This window comes from Nerophis ophidion, linkage group LG15 (genome assembly GCF_033978795.1).
Source record: "Nerophis ophidion isolate RoL-2023_Sa linkage group LG15, RoL_Noph_v1.0, whole genome shotgun sequence".
NCBI lineage: Eukaryota > Metazoa > Chordata > Actinopteri > Syngnathiformes > Syngnathidae > Nerophis > Nerophis ophidion.
This window is the reverse complement of record NC_084625.1, coordinates 42,714,301-42,736,433: the sequence shown is the minus strand read 5'-3', so window position 1 is coordinate 42,736,433 and position 22,133 is coordinate 42,714,301. Positions and strand designations below refer to the sequence as shown.

Sequence of the window (22,133 nt, the reverse complement as noted above, 5' to 3'; positions counted from 1 at the left end):
GCCAATAGAAGAAGAAAATTTGGCTTGTCAAAACTTTCCAAAACAAGTAAAACGAGCTAACCTCAATGAACCCAAAAATACCTTCAAATAAGTATATTCTCGCGAATAACAAGTGCACTTTTCTTGATAGAAAAAACAATATTTTGAAAAATATTCTTAAATTAAGTAAATGCTCGTGCCACTAGCAAGGAATATATATATATATATATACATATATATATATACATTTATTGTAAATTTGAAGAATTCATCTGAATGTGCATTAACTATTTCTGTTCAAGATAGTTAGAAATGTCACAGGTTAAATGTTTAAATATTAAAGGCCTACTGAAATGAGATTTTCTTATTTAAACGGGGATAGCAGGTCCATTCTAAGTGTCATACCTGATCATTTCCCGATATTGCCATATTTTTGCTGAAAGGATTTAGTAGAGAACATCGACGATAAAATTTGCAAATTTTGGTCGCTGATAAAAAAGCCTTGCCTGTACCGGAAGTAGCAGACGATGTGCGCGTGACGTCACGGGTTGTGGAGCTCCTCACATCTGAACATTGTTTACAATCATGGCCACCAGCAGCGAGAGCGATTCGGACCGAGAAAACGACGATTTCCCCATTAATTTGAGCGAGGATGAAAGATTTGTGGATGAGGAAAGTGAGAGTGAAGGACTAGGAAAAGAAAAAAAAAAGGCGATTGCAGTGGGAGCGATTCAGGTGTTTTTAGACACATTTACTAGGATGATTCTGGAAAATCCCTTATCTGCTTACTGTGTTACTAGTGTTTTCGTGAGATTATATGATCGTACCTGTACAACCTGAAGGTCGGCGATGCCCATATCTGCCCTTCGCGAGGGACCCTCTTCGAAACACGATCTTTCGAAATGATCGCTGCATAATACACTGTACTTAGTGTGTGTGGTCCAATCCAACCGTATTCGCTTGAAATCTCTGTTCCATAGTAAACCTTGACTGTCGTCATTCGGGAATGTAAACAATGAAACAATGGCTGTGTTTGTGTTGCTAAAGGCGGCCGCAATACACTGCTTCCCACCTACAGCTTTCTTCTTTGACGTCTCCATTATTCATTGAAAAAAAATTGCAAAAGATTCAGCAACACAGATACTTCCGCGCAAAATTTAAAATTGCAATTTAGTAAACTAAACCGGCCGTATTGGCATGTGTTGCAATGTTAGTATTTCATCATTGATATATAAACGATCAGACTGCGTGGTCGGTAGTAGTGGGTTTCAGTAGGCCTTTAACTGTCAGTTTACTGTACTGTGCCAACTGTACTACTATATGAGTACGTATGTTTTATTGTTTCATTGACAATAAAACAGCAAAGTCCATTTGGCTGTCATCTGTTTTAATGATGAGACACGATCGTGTCAAAGTCATGATTTTTTTATTCCATGCTTGAAATAAGAGATTTTTACTTTGAAAAAGCAGTTTTATACTTGTGAGTGTTGATGACACAGCTTTGCAACAGTTGTTACCGTATTTCCTTGAATTGCCGCAGGGCATATAGTATGCGCCTGCCTTGAATTACTACCGGGTCAAACTCGCTTCGCAAAATAATTAGCGCATGCTTAGTATTACCGCCTGGTCAAATTCGTGACGTCGCAAGTGACGCTTCCCCTGTCATCATTTTCAAAAAGGAGGAGGCTGATTTCAATACCGGTAATTTGAAATCGCATAAAGGGAAAAAGATTAAGAGGTATTCAGTAGGATTGAAGGTCCAAGCTTACATCAAACTCAAATTTTTACTGCATGCCTTTGGTAAGTGTCGGAGTGAGAAGAGGTTTTAAAATAATTAGCGCATGCTTATTTTTACCGCATGCCTTTGGTAAGCGCAGGAGTGAGAAGAGGTTTTAAATTAATTAGTGCCCCGGCGGCAATTCCAGGAAATACGGTATTCTAGTTTCAAGCATGTTTTACTCAATATAGGTCCTTAAATCTCAGCAACAAGCTGTAATATCTTACTGAGATCATTCAGGACCAAAACACTTAAAACAAGTAAAAACACTAACACAAAATCTGCTTAGTGAGAAGAAGTATCTTATCAGACAGAAAATAAGCAAATATCACCCTTATTTGGGATATTTAATCTTACTTAGATTTCAGTTTTTGCAGTTTAGGCTAAAGGATCATGGGAGTGAGCAGCTCCTCTGCCCCCTCGAGCAGCTGCATCTCAGCCATACATCACCAAGTCCAATGCAGAGCGTCGGATGCAAGGATGTAAAGCATGTCTCCACTGGACTCTAGAGCAGTGGAGACGCGTTCTTTGGAGTGATGAACCACGCTTTTCCATCTGGTAATCTGATGTACTAGTCTGGGTTTGGAGGTTACCAGGAGAACGCTACATTTCGGACTGCATTGTGCTGAGTGTGAAATTTGGTGGAGGACGAACTATGGTGTGGGGTTGTTTTTCAGGAGCTGGGTTTGGCCCCTTAGTTCCAGTGAAAGGAACTTTGGATGCTCCAGGATACCAAAACCCATCCATCCATTTTCTACCGCTTGTTCCTTTTTGGGGTCACGAGGGGGTCAATGGAGCCTATCTCAACTGCAATCAAGCGGTAGGCGGGGTACACCCTGGACAAGTCGCCACCTCATCGCAGAGGATACCAAAACATTTTGGACAATTCCATGCAACCAACCTTGTGGGAACAGTTTGGAGCGGGTCCCTTCCTCTTCCAACATGACTGTGCACTAGTGCACAAAGCAAGGTCCATAAAGACATGGATGACAGTCTGGTGTGGATGAACTTGACTGGTCTGCACAGAGTCCTGACCTGAACCCGATAGAAAATCTTTGGGATGAATTATAGCGGAGACTGAGGGCCAGGCCTTCTCGATCAACATCAGTGTGTGACCTCACCAATGTACTTTTGGAAGAATGATCAAAAAGTCCAATAAACACACTCCGCAACCTTGTGGACAGCTTTACCAGAAGAGTTGAAACTGTAATAGCTGCAAAGGGGGGACCGACATCATATTGAACCCTATGGGTTAGGAATGGGATGGCACTTCAAGTTCATTTATGAGTCAAAGCAGATGGCCAAATACTTTTGGCAATATAGTGTATTTCATCTATATTGTGAATAAAAATAGTTTTAGTTATAATTTAAGTTGGTAAACTGGGACTGCCGGCGGCCTCGCCCGTCATCAAAGGTAACTGATTCTATTTCACCCATTTTCCTGTCCGGGCTGGTAGACTTTGGGGAACTTCAAGAACAACCTTTGGCACAAATAAAGTTGAATACCTGGGAAGAGAAGTAACTTTGCCCCACTTCTCGATGCAGAAGCGCCGCAGGCCGTTGGAGCCACGCAGGGCCGCGAAGCCCTCGTACGGCACACTGGACGTCCCGGTTACAAACTGCAAGAGGCGGAGACGCTGCTCGTTGTTGAAACGCTCCACGGCAGCCCAGAACCATCGCATCACGATGTGGCCGTCATGGTAACCTGGTGCGTGGCGGAAAAAAACGTGAGAACATTGTAGAGTTTTTCCTTGATCCACCTGTATGTGTCGTATGGTGTGGGAGAGCCTTTTGGGAATTGAGAGTATACCATAATATTAATGGTAATAATTATAATACTAAATAATATAATAACGGTATAACATTAAAGTTAAAGTATCACTGATAGTCACACACACACACTGGGTATTGTGAAATTGGTAAGTCCGTCCAGGATTTTGCGTTATCATGATTGTGCCAAGTCACGCAAATTAAATTTGCCTAGTGGTTAGAGTGTCCGCCCTGAGATTGGTAGGTTGTGGGTTCAAACCCCGGCCGAGTCATACCAAAGACTATAAAAATGGGACCCATTACCTCCCTGCTTGGCCTCAGCATCAAGGGTTGGAATTGGGGGTTAAATCACCATAAATGATTCCCAGGCGCGGTACCGCTGCTGCCCACTGCTCCCCTCACCTCCCAGGGGGTGATCAAGGGGATGCAAAGGACACATTTCACCACACCTGGTGTGTGTGACAATCATTGGTACTTTAACTTTAAACCAGCCTTGCAACTTTGTTTAATGTCCGCAACTTCGCCGCACATTTTAGCCCATCAGCATCATTTCCACTAATCAAATTTGTCTGAGAACGGCGCTCAAAAACACAAGTCAACTGTAAAATCAACATTATGTTTGTGTCTTGTGTACACAAAAAAGAAACAACAAAATGTCAAATGTTAATTGGTGAAGATGGCACAATTGTACTCCTCTTGCATAGCTCAGACCTACTTCCTGTTTGTGTCTGCAGGGCTAAGCCTTCTGGGTAGTGTAGTATATAAACATTCACTTCCTAGTTAAGATGTATATATATATTGTGGGAGGGGATTGTGATTAGCGCACGAGAGGAGTGAAAGTCAACACCGCTGTCCAGGGTGCTGAGACAGAGCGCCATCAGACAGGGGCGGGGCATGTACTGACTGCGAGACACAGCTGACAGATGATTAGATTGCATAGGTGGTACGTGTTTGACTAATCATCTGCTGTCTTTAACAGTAAGCGGCCGGGTGATGGTGGAGGAGGAAGCCGAGAGAGAGAGACTGAAAGGTCAAAACAAAAACTGTATTGTGTTTATCATTAAAAACCCTCATTGTAAACTCGACACGATTGGACTTGACGTGTAATTGTGGAGCCGCAAGATAGCGACGTCTACATATATATATATATATATATATATATATATATATATATATATAGATTTTTTTTTTTTATTATTATTTTTATTTTTTTTATCACTTTCCAGGATAAGAACATTTTGAACATTTGCAAAGCTGACCGAGCAAAGAAGTTGAAGTGTGATGATAATCTCTCATTGTCTCTCATTTACCAACAAAATTTTGCACGATAGATTGCTCTCAACAGTTCACAAATGTTCTTAATGTGCGGGATTACATTTGTTAGAACATGAATGAATGTTTAAGATGGATAAACGCTTTTCAAGTGTAAAACATACACGGAGAATGTCTGCATTTTGTGGACAATAAGGAAGCTTTTGGTGGTGCTTCTTTCTTTCTATATTTATAATAAATTATTACTTATATTTGTTATAATCGATTAAAACAGTACAGTAGTTTGCGATGAGCTATAAGTATATGCTTTTACTGCCATCTAGTGCCTACTTTTAAGTGTGTGGTACAGTGTAAAAAGAGTACAACATCGTTACAGTACTTGTTTTCCAAATATTGTTGAAGTAATTTTAAATGTTTGACAGGAATTTTAGGTTGCAATAATTTAAAAATAAGTCAAGCAAAATCCTGGAGCGACAGATAATCATGATTTAGTATCGGTTTTAAAATCACAGTTCATTTTGGGCACAGTCAACAGGGAACAAAATGCAGGATGTAACAATGTTTTGTAATTTTTCAAAACAAAACAAAGACTGCAAACTGAACAAAACACTTTCAAATGAAAAATGAATGCATGTTGAAGAATTTATTATAGTTCACAAGAGAGGTCTTCTACAAATTCCGTTTCCATATGAGTTGGGAAATTGTGTTAGGTGTAAATATAAACGGAATACAATGATTTGCAAATCATTTTCACCCCATATTCAGTTGAATATGCTACAAAGACAACATATTTGATGTTCAAACTGATAAACTTTTTTTTTGTGCAAATAATCATTAACTTTAGAATTTGATGCCAGCAACACGTGACAAAGAAGTTGGGAAAGGTGGCAATAAATACTGATAAAGTTGAGGAATGCTCATCAAACACTTATTTGGAACATTCAACAGGTGTGCAGGCTAATTGGGAACAGGTGGGTGCTATGATTGGGTATAAAAACAGCTTCCCAAAAAATGCTCAGTCTTTCACAAGAAAGGATGGGGCGAGGTACACCCCTTTGTCCACAACTGCCTGAGCAAATAGTCAAATACAGTTTAAGAACAACGTTTCTCAAAATGCAATTGCAAGAAATTTAGGGATTTCAACATCTACGGATCATGATATCATCAAAAGGTTCAGAGAATCTGAAGAAATCACTCCACGTAAGCTGCAAGGGTGGAAACCAACATTGAATGACCGTGACCTTTGATCCCTCAGACGGCACTGTATCAAAAACCGACATCAATCTCTAAAGGATATCACCACATGGGCTCAGGAAGACTTAAGAAAACCACTGTCACTAAATACAGTTCATCGCTACATCTGTAAGTGCAAGTTAAAGCTCTACTATGCAAAGCGAAAGCCATTTATCAACAACATCCAGAAATGCGGCCGGCTTCTCTGGGCCCTAGATCATCTAAGATGGACTGATGCAAAGTGGAAAAGTGTTCCGTGGTCTGACGAGTCCACATTTCAAATTGTTTTTGGAAATATTCGACATTGTGTCATCCGGACCAAAGGGGAAGCGAACCATCCAGACAGTTATCAACGCAAAGTTAAAAAAACAGCGTCTGTGATGGTTTGGGGGTGCATTAGTGCCCAAGGCATGGGTAACTTACACATCTGTCAAGGCACCATTAATGCTGAAAGGTACATACAGGTTTTGGAACAACATATGCTGTCATCTAAGCGTCGTGTTTTTCATGGACGCCCCTGCTTATTTCAGTAAGACAATGCCAAGCCACATTCAGCACGTGTTACAACAGCATGGCTTAGTAAAAAAAGAGTGCAGGTACTTTTCTGGCCCGCCTGTAGTCCAGACCTGTCTCCCATGGAAAATGTGTGGCGCATTATGAAGTGTAAAATACGACATCGAAGACCCCGGACTGTTGAATGACTGAAGCTCTACATAAAACAAGAATAGGAAAGAATTCCACTTTCAAAGCTTCAACAATTAGTTTCCTCAGTTCCCAAACGTTTATTGAGTGTTGATAAAAGAAAAGGTGATGTAACACAGTGGTGAACATGCCCTTTCCCAACTACTTTGGCACGTGTTGCAGCCATAAAAGTCTAAGTTAATCATTATTTGCCAGAAAAAATAACGTTTATGAGTTTGAACGTCAAATATCTTGTCTTTATAGTGCATTCCATTGAATATGGGATGAAAAGGATTTGCAAATCATTGTATTCTGTTTTTATTTACCTCTAACACAATTTCCCAACTCATATGGAAACGGGGTTTGTAACTTTCCATGTAGTCAATATTTGGTCCGTTTAGATATTTTACTGGGAAGGCCAGGTGTTCCAAACAGGAGACTTTATTGATGGAAGAGGGTTTTCTTCTATGCACTATTGATAGCAATGACTCCTGCTTGCCAAACACCGGGCACACCTCATATGTACCGGGTGGAAAATTGGTACGCCTCTCTACCAAACTGAAAACTCTGATGATGAACGCGTATTTTTATTTGACGCACCTCCCCTGTACTCAGTGTTACTCCTCCAGTCAATGAGGTCAATCTCCACGGTGCCAGCAATGACCAACTCCAGTTCTCGGGCATCAAACACCGACACCAACCTGGAGTCTACCACCTGTGTGGGAAAAGCATAAGGACCTGTGTGTTGAACTTGTGTGGAATATTTTAAATCTGTGTTGAACATGAGTAGAATGTGTATTAAATATGTGTTGAACATGAGTAGAATGTGTGTTAAAGGCCTACTGAAATGAGATTTTCTTATTTAAACGGGGATAGCAGGTGCATTCTATGTGTCATATTTGATCATTTTGCGATATTGCCATATTTTTGCTGAAAGGATTTAGTAGAGAACATCGACGATAAAGTTCGTAACTTTTGGTGCTGATAAAAAAGTCTTGCCTGTACCGGAAGTCGCAGATGATGACGTCACAAAAGTGAGGGCTCCTCACGTCCTCACATTGTTTTTAATGGGAGCCTCCAGCAGCAAGAGCTATTCGGACCGAGAAAACGACAATTTCCCCATTAATTTGAGCGAGGATGAAAGATTTGTGGAAGATGATATTGATAGCGAAAGACTAGGAAAAAAAAAAAAAAGAAATAAAGTTAATAAAAAAAAGGAGATTGCATTGGGACGGATTCAGATGTTTTTAGACACATTTACTAGGATATTTCTGGGAAATCCCTTATCTTTCTATTGTGTTGCTAGTGTTTTAGTGAGATTGAATAGTACCTGATAGTCGGAGGGGTGTGGCCACGGGTGTCTTGAGGCCAGTGTCTGAGGGAAGTCACGGCAGATACAAGGACGGCACAAACTCCGCAGATCTCCGGTAAGAGGCGACTTTTTAACACAATTTTCTCACGGAAACCTGCCGGTTGACAAGTGGTCAGGAACGATGTTCGCTTGACCGCTCTGATCCATAGTAAAGCTTCACCTCCGGGAATTTTAAACAAGGAATCACCGTGTGTTTGTGTGGCCAAAGGCTAAAGCTTCCCAACTCCATCTTTCTACTCTGACTTCTCCATTATTAATTGAACAAATTGCAAAAGATTCAGCAACACAGATGTCCCGCGATGAAAAGAGACGACTTTTAGCCGCAAGTGGTGCTGCGCAAAAATTTCCTGACAGTCCGTGACGTCACACGCACGCGTCATCATTCCGCGATGTTTTAAACAACAAACTCCGTGGGAAATTTAAAATAAAAATTTTGTTAACGGCTTCCGGTGGCAGAGGGGTTAGTGCGGCTGCCTCACAATACGAAGTTCCTGCAGTCCTGGGTTCAAATCCAGGCTCGGGATCTTTCTGTGTGGAGTTTGCATGTTCTCCCCGTGAAAGCGTGGGTTCCCTCCGGGTACTCCGGCTTCCTCCCACTTCCAAAGACATGCACCTGGGGATAAATTGGCCCTAGTGTGTGAATGTGAGTGGGAATGTTGTCTGTCTATCTGTGTTGGCCCTGCGATGAGGTGGCGACTTGTCCAGGGTGTACCCGCCTTCCGCCCGATTGTAGCTGAGATAGGCGCCAGCGCCCCCCGCCACCCCGAAAGGGAATAAGCGGTAGAAAATGGATGGATGAATTTAGTTAACTAAACCGGCCGTATTGACATGTGTTGCAATGTTAATATTTCCTCATTGATATATAAACTATCAGACTACGTGGTCGGTAGTAGTGGGCTAAATATATGTATGTTTAAATATATGTTGAACAGGTGTTGAACATGAAGAGAATGTGTGTTAAATACGTGTTGATCGTGTGTTGAACATGAGTTGAATGCGTGTTGAATCAATGATAAATGTGTATTAAACACATGTTGAATGTGTGGTAAATGCATGTTAAGTGTTTTAAAGGCATGTAAAATTAGTTCAGTTCAGTGTTGAATGTGTTAAATGTGTGTTGAATGCATGTTAATTGTATGTTAAATGTGTTGAACATATGTTGAAGGTGTGTTGGATGTATGTTAAAAGTGTGTTAATCGCGTTTTGAATTTATGTTAAATGTGTGTTAACTGTGTGTTGAATGGGTTGGACATGTGTTAAATGTGTGTTGACTGATTGTTAAATGTGTGTCAAACGTGTGTTGAACATGTTTAGAACATGGGTAGAATTTGTTGAACGTGTGTTGATGTCTGTTAAATATGTGTTAAATGTGTGTTAATTGCGTGTTGAGTGTGTTGGACATGTGTAAAACGTGTGTTGAACATGTTTAGAACGTGGGTAGAAAGTGTTGAACGTGTGTTGAATGTGTGTTAATTTCGCGTTGAATGTGTTGAACGTGTTTTGAAGGTGTGTTGAATGTGTGTTGAACATGTTTGGAACGTGGGTAGAATGTGTTGAACATGTGTTGAATGTGTGTTAAATACATGTTAATTTTGCGTTGAATGTGTTGATCCTGTTTTGAAGGTGTGTTGAAAATGTGTGGAAAATGTGTATTGAGCGTGTGTTCAAACATGTTTGGAATGTGTGTTAAATTTATGTTAAATGTGTGTTAATTGTGCGTTGAATGTGTTGGACATGTTTTGAAGGTTTGTTGAACGTGTTGAATATGTGTGTTAAATCTGTGTTAGTAGCCTGTTGAACATATTGAACATGTGTTGAACGTGTGTTGATTGAGTGTTAAATGTGTTTGTAATACATGTGTTGGACAAGTTTTGAACGCGTGTTGAACACGTGTTGAACGTGTGTTGATAGAGTGTTAAATGTGTGTTGGGGTGTTGCGTACTTCATAGAATCCTCGGACTAAGGCTTCTGTCTGTTGGACCACTCCCCTCTCCACCCTCCACTTGGTCATTCGTTCAATGTAATCCTTTTTGTTCTTCTCAGTCACTTGAAGATTTGAGCCTCCGGACTTCAATTCCCGTTCCGTCACCTGGCAACATAAGTGTTAGGAAAGTGAAAGCGGTTAAAATATTGTATTTTCTGTAAAGATATTCTTCTATATCAGTGGTTCTCATCCTTTTTTCAGTGATGTAACCCCTGTGAACATGTTTTTAATTCAAGTACCCCCTAATCAGAGCAAAGCATTTTTGGTTGAAAACAAAGAGATAAAGAAGTAAAATACAGCACTATGTCATCAGTTTCTGATTTATTAAATTGTATAACAGTGCAAAATATTGCTCATTTGTAGTGGTCTTTCTTGAACTATTTGGAAAAATAGATATAAAAATAACTAAAAACTTTGTTGAAAAATAAACAAGTGATTCAATTATAAATAAACATTTCTACACATAGAAGTAATCATCAACTTAAAGTGCCCTCTTTGGGGATTGTAATAGAGATCCATCTGGATTCATGAACTTAATTGTAAACATTTTTTCACAAAAAAAGAAATCTTTAACATCAATATTTATGGAACATGTCCACAAAAAATCTAGCTGTCAACACTGAATATTGCATTGTTGCATTTCTTTTCACAGTTTAAGAACTTACATTCATATTTTGTTGAAGTATTATTCAATAATTATATTTATAGGAACACTACTGATGATGCACACCCGTAAATCATTTTATCTTTCAGGTCTTCCATTCACGTTCACTCTTCACCTACAAGGACACCAAGTGTATGGATTTGTTTTAGGAGTCTTTTTACGTGTTTTAGGCAGTTTTTTTAACGTGTTTTAGGAGTCTTTGTGTGTTTTAGGAGTCTTATTATGTGTTTTAGGAGTCGTGTTTCATGTTTTAGGAGTAATTTACGTTTTAGATGTCACTGTGCATCTCTTCGGAGTCATTTTATGTGTTTTGGAGTCGTTTTTAATGTTTTAGAAGTTGGTTGTTGTGTTTTTAAATGTTTTACTAGTCATTTTAACGTGTTAAGTCATTTTATGCATTTTTGTTTCGCACAAGAGGTAGAACATCTCAATCTATGTTTTCTGGAAAAAAAAAATATATAAAGGATTTTTAAATTGTTACTATTTTTAGAATATTTAAAAAAAATCTCACATACCCCTTGGCATACCTTCAAGTACCCCCATTTGAGAACCACCGATCTATAACCACACATCCACTATTTTTATTTGAAACCAACAAAACTAATTTACAATGATCATTGATAAGCAAAGACTTTCGAATCAGATTTATTTTAATTTTGAGGTCTAAAATCTGGATAAGAGGACTTCTCTGTCAAACGACAACGGCTCTTTTTAAACAGAAATTGATGTGTTGCCTTTCCGCTGTTGGTGCTTGAGGCAAGTAAATAATTGTTTCCGATCTGCCCTCTGGTGAGATTGCACTATCCACACACGAACAGACCTGGCCAAAGACCTCCTCATTGACAGTGAATGTGAGGTCCAGGATGTCTGTGATGTCGTTGTCCTTCATCCACTGCAAAGATTGATGGAACTCCTCATCCAGATATTCCAGATCAGAAAGGTCTGTTGGTCTGAAATATACACACAGAGTCCACAAACATGATTCCCTTGCAGTTATCATATGGCTTCCAAAGACATTTGTTTTCCCTTTAGGGTGAGTGAATCAATTCAAAGTATCGATACCAAAGCTAGTATCGGCATTGGATCAATACGAGTGTGACGAGATTGACAGATTCTTCAGTTCTCTTTTCTATGTTCAAATCTTTTAATAGTTTGTCTTTGTGTTGTTCATATTGTTACATTGTTGAAATTGTTACACAACATTAGGAGTGTCTCGATTATGATATATGGGTCTAGTATCAACACAAAAACAGATACCGGATTCAACGCTCTGATACAAGCAGTTAACTGTCTGTGCAGCTTTTCACTAGTACAGTAAACATCTAAATGTCCTCCAATAAGCACAGAAGGTTAGTGTTTCCTTGTATTTTAGTCAAGTCATTTACAAAAGGTAACATAGTAGGCTATTGGCCGACATACCTAATAAATGTCCTTAATTGGACAATAATGCAGTCTTATTGTAAATATCACATTTGTCAATATAAACAAGTATCAAATAACCATACTTGCATATTACTTACGCATACAAAGTCTCCAAGGCAGAACTCATTAGCAAATATCTGATAACAAATGTGTTTTCAGCTTTCAATGTAGATTGTCATGCTCTTGAACAAATTTTTCTGGACAGTAGGTGATGCCAAAAAAAAACAAAACACTCCACTTTACACGAGAGGCAGCTTAAGTCCTTTCAAAACAAAATAGGTTAGTGTTTTTCATACCTACCTTTGTTCTGTTTGACTAATGTTACTAGATAAAGCCTTTAACTGTCCACACTACACAATAACAGAAATATGTACAAACCCGTTTCCATATGAGTTGGGAAATTGTGTTGGATGTAACTTTAAAAGGAATACAATGATTTGCAAATCCTTTTCAACCCATATTCAATTGAATGCACTACAAAGACAAGATATTTGATGTTCAAACTCATAAACTTTATTTATTTGTTTTTTTTGCAAATAATAATTAACTTAGAATTTCATGGCTGCAACACGTGGCAAAGTAGTTGGGAACGGGCATGTTCACCACTGTGTTACATCACCTTTTCTTTTAACAACACTCAATAAACGTTTTGGGAACTGAGGAAACTAATTGTTGAAGCTTTGAAAGTGGAATTCTTTCCCATTCTTGTTTTATGTAGAGCTTTAGTCGTTCAACAGTCCGGGGTCTCCGCTGTCGTATTTTACGCTTCATAATGCGCCACACATTTTTGATGGGAGACAGGTCTGGACTGCAGGCGGGCCAGGAAAGTACCTGCACTCTTTTTTTTACGAAGCCACGCTGTTGTAACACGTCCATGAAAAAGATGGTGCTTAGATGGCAGCATACTGTATGTTGTTCCAAAAGCTGTATGTACCTTACAGCATTAATGGTGCCTTTACAGATGTGTAAGTTACCCATGCCTTGGGCACTATAGCACCCCCATACCATCACAGATGCTGGCTTTTGAACTTTGCGCCGATAACAGTCTGGATGGTTCGCTTCCCCTTTGGTCCGGATGACACAATGTCGAATATTTCCAGAAACAATTTGAAATGTGGACTCGTCAGACCACAGAACACTTTTTCACTTTGCATCAGTCCATCTTAGATGTTTTCGGGCCCAGAGAAGCCTGGGGCGTTTCTGGATGTTGTTGATAAATGGCTTTCACTTTGCATAGTATAGCTTTAACTTGCACTTACAGATGTAGCGACGAACTGTATTTAGTGACAGTGCTTTTCTGAAGTCTTCCTGAGCCCATATGGTGATATCCTTTAGAGATTGATGTTGGTTTTTGATACAGTGCCGTCTGACGGATCGAAGGTCAAGGTCGTTCAATGTTGGTTTCCGGCCATGCTGCTTATGTGGAGTGATTTCTCCAGATTCTCTGAACCTTTTGATGTTATTATGGACCAGAGATGTTGAAATCCCTAAATTTCTTGCAATTCCACTTTGAGAAACGTTGTTCTTAAACTGTTTGACTATTTGCTCACACAGTTGTGGACAAAGGGGTGTACCTCGCCCCATCCTTTCTTGTGAAAGACTGAGCATTTTTTGGGAAGCTGTTTTTATACCCAATCATGGCACCCAGCTGTTCCCAATTAGCCTGCACACCTGTGGGATGTTCCAAATGAGTGTTTGATGAGCATTCCTCAACTTTATCAGTATTTATTGCCACCTTTCCCAACTTCTTTGTCACGTGTTGCTGGCATCAAATTCGAAAGGTAATGATTATTTGCAAAAAAATAAAAGAAAAGAAAATGTTTATCAGTTTGAACATCAAATATGTTGTCTTTGTAGCATATTCAACTGAATATGGGTTGAAAATGATTAGCAAATCATTGTATTCCGTTTATATTTACATCTAACACAATTTCCCAACTCATATTGAAACGGGGTTTGTATGATTCCTGACGATTTATACCTGGACAATATAAGTATCGTTTCAGAAGTGAAAAACTTGTATCGGGACACCACTATCATGTAAAACTGGTATTCCGACACTTGACTTCCTCCCAGAAGTGTCATGAAAACGGGACGTTTTTGTCATGAAAAAGGGCGTTTTTTGTGGTTGGTGCACTTATTGTAAGTGTTTATTGTGTTTTTTATGTTGATTTAAAAAAAAAAAAAAAGTATTTTTTTTTCTTTGTCTTGAAAAAGGGACGTTTTTGTCATGAGAAAAGGAGGTTTTTGTGGTTGCTGCACTAATTGTAAGTGTTTATTGGGTTTTTATGTTGATTTAATAAAAAAAAGAAAAAAAAAGAAAAAACATTTTTTTTATTTTTATTTTTTTAAATAAAAATTAATAAAAAATTCTTCTGCGGCCCGGTACCAATTGGGCCACGGCCCGGTACCGTGCCGCGGCCCGGTGGTTGGGGACCACTGGTCTATGTGATTTTGGTGTGGTTCCTGTATATTTGGATAATTTTGATGGTCAAAATTCTGTGTTTCCTCATCAAAATAACACAGCAGACCAGAAGTGAAGCAGACACAGTTGGTGCCTCCACGGCTACACACAAAGTGTATTGAGCGTGTGCGTGAGAGGGGGCGCGTGCTTGATGCCACGGGGAAAAAGCAGGTCATTAGGCAGCAAGTACTTCTGCCTCAAAGTAGGCGATATATTGTTCAATGCCTCAGCAGTACTCTGACTCGCCACACTATCAGACAAATGTCTCTCCAGCAAAAGCCAGCCTTTTTTTTTTTTTTTTTTTAACTGTATTTATAACAAACATTGCATTTTTATTAGAGTAAGCCAGCGTTTGTGGGTGTTATTTCTGCTTTAGGTACAAATACAGAAAGGAAAGATTCACTCACAATACTTGATTTATTTTGTTAAAGGAAAATGGGACCAAAATGTATTTAATAACAACTTTGTCAAATACTTTTTGGACCAATTTTTCAAACCATAATTTCATTATGATAACGTTTTTATGAAAGCAAATTACTCCCTTCGTTTTCCTGTTATTTTAATGTGCAAACTAAATCAACAATGGTCAGAACTGCTCATATGAATTTAAGCGTAAAAAAAAAAGAGAAAAAAAACTCCAAAAGTATCTATGCCTCACCTGGTGTATAGTTCACCGCACGTCACTGTGTTTAATAAATAGAATGTTTTGTTTTATCATTTTCCCTGCTTTCTCCTTTTTATTGTGATGTCTGTTTCCTTCAGCTCACTAGTCCCCAGCGAGGGGCGGACACTAAGGCACACCTGCAACAAATTTCAACCAAGGATTATTTAAGCTTGTCACTGACAGCTTGGTCTTGTCTCCTGAACCTCCCACGTGCATGCGCCTGCTTCACATCGTCAGTCCTGATATGTTGTCTCTCCTTATTCCTGTAATCCCTCACCTCTTTGTGTTTGTTTCCTAGCCTCCCTGAGGCAACAAGGATTCTGTATTGGATTTTATGCTGTGCTCAGTGCGCCCTGGCCTTTTTCCCTGCCGACCACTGAGGAACCTGTTTTTGTATTCATGGTGTGCACTTTTGCCCCATTGCTTTTTGTTACACTTTTTGGACTCATTAAATCTTTTCACTTTTTGTAATTCAACGTTGCCTCCCGTTTCTGCATCCTGGGGTCACCTCCTTGATCATTTCATAACATAGAAAATAATATCAACATAAAACTTAAATGGGAAACAACCGTTAGAAGTATATCAAACACACCATTAACAAAGTGATCACTGCAAACTCGTGCATTTTTTTGACTGAAGTGTGAGCTGCATGCTTTCTCGTTGTCGTTTCCACAAATCCAGCAGTTTTCCACCCTCTTTGATTACCTCTCGAGGAACTCTGAAGAAACGTTTATCCTTTCCGCGATTTGAAAAATTCCTTCAGTCAACAACAACACAAACTTGGGGCATTTTTTTCTTCGAGAAAGGCAAAATGGTGTCTAGTACCCATCGAGGACAGAGCTAGCTTGACCACCACCAGTATTTGCTAAGCAGGAAGTGACGTCAGTAACATTCCAGCAATTAGTAAATTGTTTGTAAATGTGTTTGTTTTTAAAAATAACCTTTAATATATTTACAAAGGCAAAATCACAATAAAAAATATAATGATTTAAAAAAGTTTAAACAAACGTATTAGTATGCATGACTGCCTGTCTCTATACGTACATCACACTCTGTGTACGGGGCCCTGCGATATCGGGGATCATCATTGAAAAAGTGCATATGACAGGAAGTTTCATATTAAAATCTTACCGCAAGCGTATACCTAGCCTGTGCCTGCTCTGTCACTGATAAGAATATAATGGCAAATTTCCCAAAACATTCAAACCGTCTCTCCTGTTGGTCTTCTGAGCAGATGTACAGTCAGCCGGAGTTGTGTCAGGAAGGTTTGCAAGGTTTGTTTTCATTATGTAAAATGTATTATTTTACACAACTTTTTTTTTTTTAACAATTTATTTTTAATCAATTAATTTTCTACTTCATATTGCACTAATTGCTTCATATTTTAATGATGTCAAAGATTAATGTGTATGCTAATTGGGTAAAATGACCTTAGGGGAACTATAGCCATACAGTCCAAACAATATCAAAGCTCAAGAACAGAGGTCCCCAAACTTTTTGACTCGGGGGCCACAGTGGGATAAAAACATTTAGCCAAGGGCTGGGCTGTAAAATATATATCAGGTCAGGAAATAACACAAAGGCTAATTCATCCCTACAAGCCTGTTTCGCAGGTTTCCCTGCTCTTCAGGGTATTTTATAATTTCATAGGGTCCAGCACCCCCTGCAACCCCGAAAGGGATAAGCGGTAGAAAATAGATGCATATATAATAAAATCATCTGAAGAGCAGGGAAACCTGCAAAACAAGGAATTTTAGAATAGAATATATAATAAAATCCCCTGAAGAGCAGGCAAAACAGGCTTGTAAGGATGAAATAGCCTCTGTGTTTTTTCCTGACCTAATGTATATTCTGTTGTACCTCGGTATTGAGCAATACATAACGGATAAACAACAATACCTCGACTATATATATATATATATTCTGAATGCAATGATGTCACATTATCAATGGGAAAATGCATTTTTTAAACAATATGATATATATATATATATATATATATATATATATATATATATATATATATATATGTATATATATATATATATATATATATGTATATATATATATATACATACATATATGTACATACATATATGTATGTATATATATGTATATACATATATGTATGTATATATGTATATATATATATATACACATATATATATATACATATATATATATATATATATATATATACATATATATATATATATACATATATATATATATTCTGAATGCAATGATGTCACATTATCAATGGGAAAATGCATTTTTAAACAATATGATTTGCCTGAGCAGCTAGGAGACACCGAGAGTAACAAGCGGTAGGAAATGAATTAGAGAGGACAGATTTTAAATAATAAATATACGAAAATAAAATTCAAATTCAAATACTTTAACTTGGACTTCCAGAGGGCCGGATTTTGGACGCTGGCGGGCCTGATCCGGCCGTAGTTTGGGGACCCCTGCTCAAGAATGCCCAGTTTGAAGATGACCGATTATCCACATCATTTGTTCTGAACCTTATTTAAACCGATGTTCAATAAACAAAAGGCCACTTATACTTCAATGTAAGCTTGGTCTAAGTGCGGCAATTGAATATTCCAAGACACTCACAGCCTGAGTAGGGCCTTGTAGAAAGGTCTGGTGAAGAAAGCGTCCAGCAGGTATTGATGAATCAGAGCCAGGCCCAGGATGCGCCCACTGAAACGGAACCTGAGCAAACACAAGACCATCAATATGCCAATGCCCTGACATTGCCATGTGAACCAACGCAATAAAAATGACAAACTTTACACTAGTAATTAAAAACACTAACTTTGACTTATGTTGCTCCTTAAATTAAACTTGAGGGCACTTAACAGATTAAAATACTTTAGTCCATCCATCCATCCATCATCTTCCGCTTATCCGAGGTCGGGTCGCGGGGGCAACAGCCTAAGCAGGTCAACCCAGACTTCCCTCTCCCCAGCCACTTCGTCTAGCTCTTCCCGGGGGATCCCGAGGCGTTCCCAGGCCAGCCGGGAGACATAGTCTTCCCGACGTGTCCTGGGTCTTCCCCGTGGCCTCCTACCGGTTGGACGTGCCCTAAACACCTCCCTTGGGAGGCGTTCGGGTGGCATCCTGACCAGATGCCCGAACCACATCATCTGGCTCCTCTCGATGTGGAGGAGCAGCGGCTTTACTTTGAGTCCCTCCCGGATGGCAGAGCTTCTCACCCTATCTCTAAGGGCGGAGGAAACTCATTTCGGCCGCTTGTACCCGTGATCTTATCCTTTCGGTCATGACCCAAAGCTCATGACCATAGGTGAGGATGGGAACGTAGATCGACCGGTAAATTGAGAGCTTTGCCTTCCGGCTCAGCTCCTTCTTCACCACAACGGATCGGTACAACGTCCGCATTACTGAAGACGCCGCACCGATCCGCCTGTCGATCTCACGATCCACTCTTGCCTCACTCGTGAACAAGACTCCTAGGTACTTGAACTCCTCCACTTGGGGCAGGGTCTCCTCCCCAACCCGGAGATGGCATTCCACCCTTTTCCGGGCGAGAACCATGGAGGTGCTGATTCTCATTCCGGTCGCTTCACACTCGGCTGCGAACCGATCCAGCGAGAGCTGAAGATCCCGGTCAGATGAAGCCATCAGGACCACATCATCTGCAAAAAGCAGAGACCTAATCCTGCAGCCACCAAACCGGAACCCCTCAACACCTTGACTGCGCCTAGAAATTCTGTCCATAAAAGTTATGAACAGAATCGGTGACAAAGGACAGCCTTGGCGGAGTCCAACCCTCACTGGAAATGTGTTCGACTTACTGCCGGCAATGCGGACCAAGCTCTGTACTTTAGTATCTGCCGTAATTTGAAGTCACACGTCACACAAAGGTGTGTGCAGGTCAACATTTAGTTTTACGCTCAAATATCCTTCATTCTTGACTGCACTTTATTTTGAAAAATTGCCAATCATTCATAACCTCTGTGTTAGACATGCACACATGTTTTTCTCCATTTTGTGTATTCTAAATAACAACAAAAAAAACGTTATCAAGAGGTGGCTAAAATTGTAGCTTAAATTACGCTTACAAAGCCCTCTAAAAAAACCCTTCCAAAAACTTAATTTACATGTTGTGTGCCGATGATTGTGATTGATACTTTATACTTGGGGTTGTGAATGATGGGCAAAATCCCGAAAAAAGTGCAGTTCACCTTTAATGGCCATTAAATGCTATTTATACACACACACACACATACATACTAACTAACTTTGCATCACTAAGACAAGAGGAGATCTCCCTCACCCTTAATTACAGGAATCTCATGTTAGGTATACGCATACATGCCAACCTTGAGACTTCCGAATTCGGGAGATTGGGGTGGGGGGGTTGGGTTGAGGTGGGCGGGGTGGGGTTAAGGGGGATGAATATATTTATAGCTAGAAATCAGTGAAATTCAAGTATTTCTTTTATGTATATATATATATATATATATATATATATATATATATATATACACATACACCGCATATTTATATATACACTGCATATATATATATATATATATATATATATATATATATATATATATACACATACACCGCATATTTATATATACACTGCATATATATATATATATATATATATATATATATATATATATATATGTATATATATATATATATGTATATATATATACATATGTATATATATATATATATCAAAGAAATACTTGACTTTCAGTGAATTCTAGCTATATATATACTGTATATATATCTATATCTATAGATATATATACATATATTTCTATATATATATATATGTATACATACATACATACATACATACATATATATATATATGTATATATATATATACATACATATATATATATATATATATATATATACATATATATATATATATATATAAATAAAATAAAATAAATATTTGAATTTCAGTATTCATTTATTTACATATATCCACACACATAACACTCCTCTCCTCAGTAGCGCAGCCTTTGAAGGAGCATAGGTATGGGCAGCATCTGTGAAATTTAATTTGCAGGAAAGGAGTGAGTTTAGGGTCTAATTGTCCATCCTTGTTCTATTCTCTGTCACTATCTTTCTAACCATGCTGCACAGCCTTTCTGATGATGCATTACTGTGTAGCACGCACAAAAGTGCCTTAATCAAATGCACCAGAGCCTGGAATTTTCCATCTCTCCCTAGCATACCCCTTCTCCTTCGAGCTCTCCTGTACAAACTGAAATTCTTGTTTCCAATCATTTTGGAACTTTCAAGCGTACTTATTTTTACTCGTCGTCACCATGACTGTCTCTTCTTCATTCATATGCTTCGTCTCTGTTATGATTTTGGACATTACTACTTGCCGTAGTTTTGAAGCAATGCGTGATGGGAATCAGGATGTTGTGTGTCAGTGAAGAAGCTCCAGCGAGCCACTAGGGGGGCACTTTTGAGCTGATGGTTGCCGACCCCGGCCTAGTTGTATACCCATACTTGCCAACCGTCCCGAATTTTCTGGGAGACTCCCGAATTTGCCTCTCCTGAAAATTTCCTGGGACAACCTTTCTCTGGCTGGAATAAACACACACTGAGAAATAGCTCCGTGCATGCCTACTTTATGGGTTATAGATAAACCTATAGATAATGGAGATATATATAGTCTCCTCCTTGTTGGGTGTGCAGTTGTGCACTGAGCTCCAAAAGCCGTAGATGTTTTAACATGACTGGGCCGACACGCTGTTTATAAGGAGGAAAAGCGGACGTTACGACAGGCTGTCCTCACTTAAGTCCGGCTGGAAATCTGGAGGATTTCGGGAGAATGGTTGTCCCAGGAGATTTTCGGGAGAGGCAAATTCGGGAGTCTCCCGGAAAATTCGGGACGTTTGGCAAGTACGGGTATACGACTAGGCCGGGGTCGGCAACCGGCAGCTCAAAAGCGCCGCTCTAGTGGCTCCATGGAGCTTCTTCAAAAATATATAAAAATGGAAAAAGATGAGGAAAACGTATATTTTTTGTTTTAATAAGGTTTCTGTAGGAGGACAAACATGACACAAACCTTCCTAATCATTAGAAATCACACTGTTTATGTTATACATGCTTCACCGCAAGCACCGTTTTGTCCCACTAATTTGGGCGGTCCTTAAACTCACCGTAGTTTGATTACATGTAAGAATTTCTCCGACGCTGCCACAGAAAGACGTGTTTTATGCCAGTGGTCCCCAACCTTTTTGTATCCGCGGACCGGTCAACGCTTAATAATTTGTCCCGCGGCCCGGGTGGGGCCTTTTTTTTTCCTTTTTTTTTTTTCTTCTTTGTCATGAAAAAGGGACATTTTTGTCATGAAAAGGGGAGGTTTTTGTGATTGGTGCACTAATTGTAAGTGTATATTGTGCTTTTTATGTTGATTTAATAAAAAAATAAAAAAATAATAATAATACTTTTTTTTTTTTATATAAAAAATTCTTCTGCGGCCCGGTGGTTGGGGACCACTGTTTTATGCCACTCCTTTGCCTCATTTTGTCCACCAAATGTTTTATGCTGTGCGAAAATGCACAAAGGTGAGCTTTGTTGATGTTACCGACTTGTTGTAGTGATAATCAGGCATATTTGGTCAGTGCGTGACTGCAAGCCAATCAATGCTAACAGGCTGTTTAGGCTAGCTGTATGTACATATTGCATGATTATGCCTCGTTTGTAGGTATATTTGAGCTCATTTAATTTCCTTTACTTATGTCCTCTGTGTAATTAATGTATATTTGCATGTCTCATGACACATTATGTGTATGTAATATTGGTTGCATTTCAGGTAGTTTTTTGTGTGCTGTTAT

General features: G+C 39.1%; 1 protein-coding gene across 3 annotated transcripts in view; it reads right to left on the bottom strand.

The window, feature by feature from the left end:
• LOC133569667 (E3 ubiquitin-protein ligase HECW1) overlaps positions 1–22,133 on the bottom strand; it is a 158,071-nt gene that overhangs the window by 1,416 nt on the left and 134,522 nt on the right. For all 3 annotated transcript variants that reach the window (XM_061922177.1, XM_061922176.1, XM_061922178.1), the window contains 5 exons: positions 17,902–18,000; positions 11,553–11,682; positions 10,027–10,173; positions 7,313–7,427; positions 3,263–3,461 (listed from right to left, as the gene is read on the bottom strand). In XM_061922177.1, the coding sequence (XP_061778161.1) occupies positions 3,263–3,461; positions 7,313–7,427; positions 10,027–10,173; positions 11,553–11,682; positions 17,902–18,000 (690 nt within the window). The remainder of the gene's footprint in view (positions 1–3,262; positions 3,462–7,312; positions 7,428–10,026; positions 10,174–11,552; positions 11,683–17,901; positions 18,001–22,133) is intronic.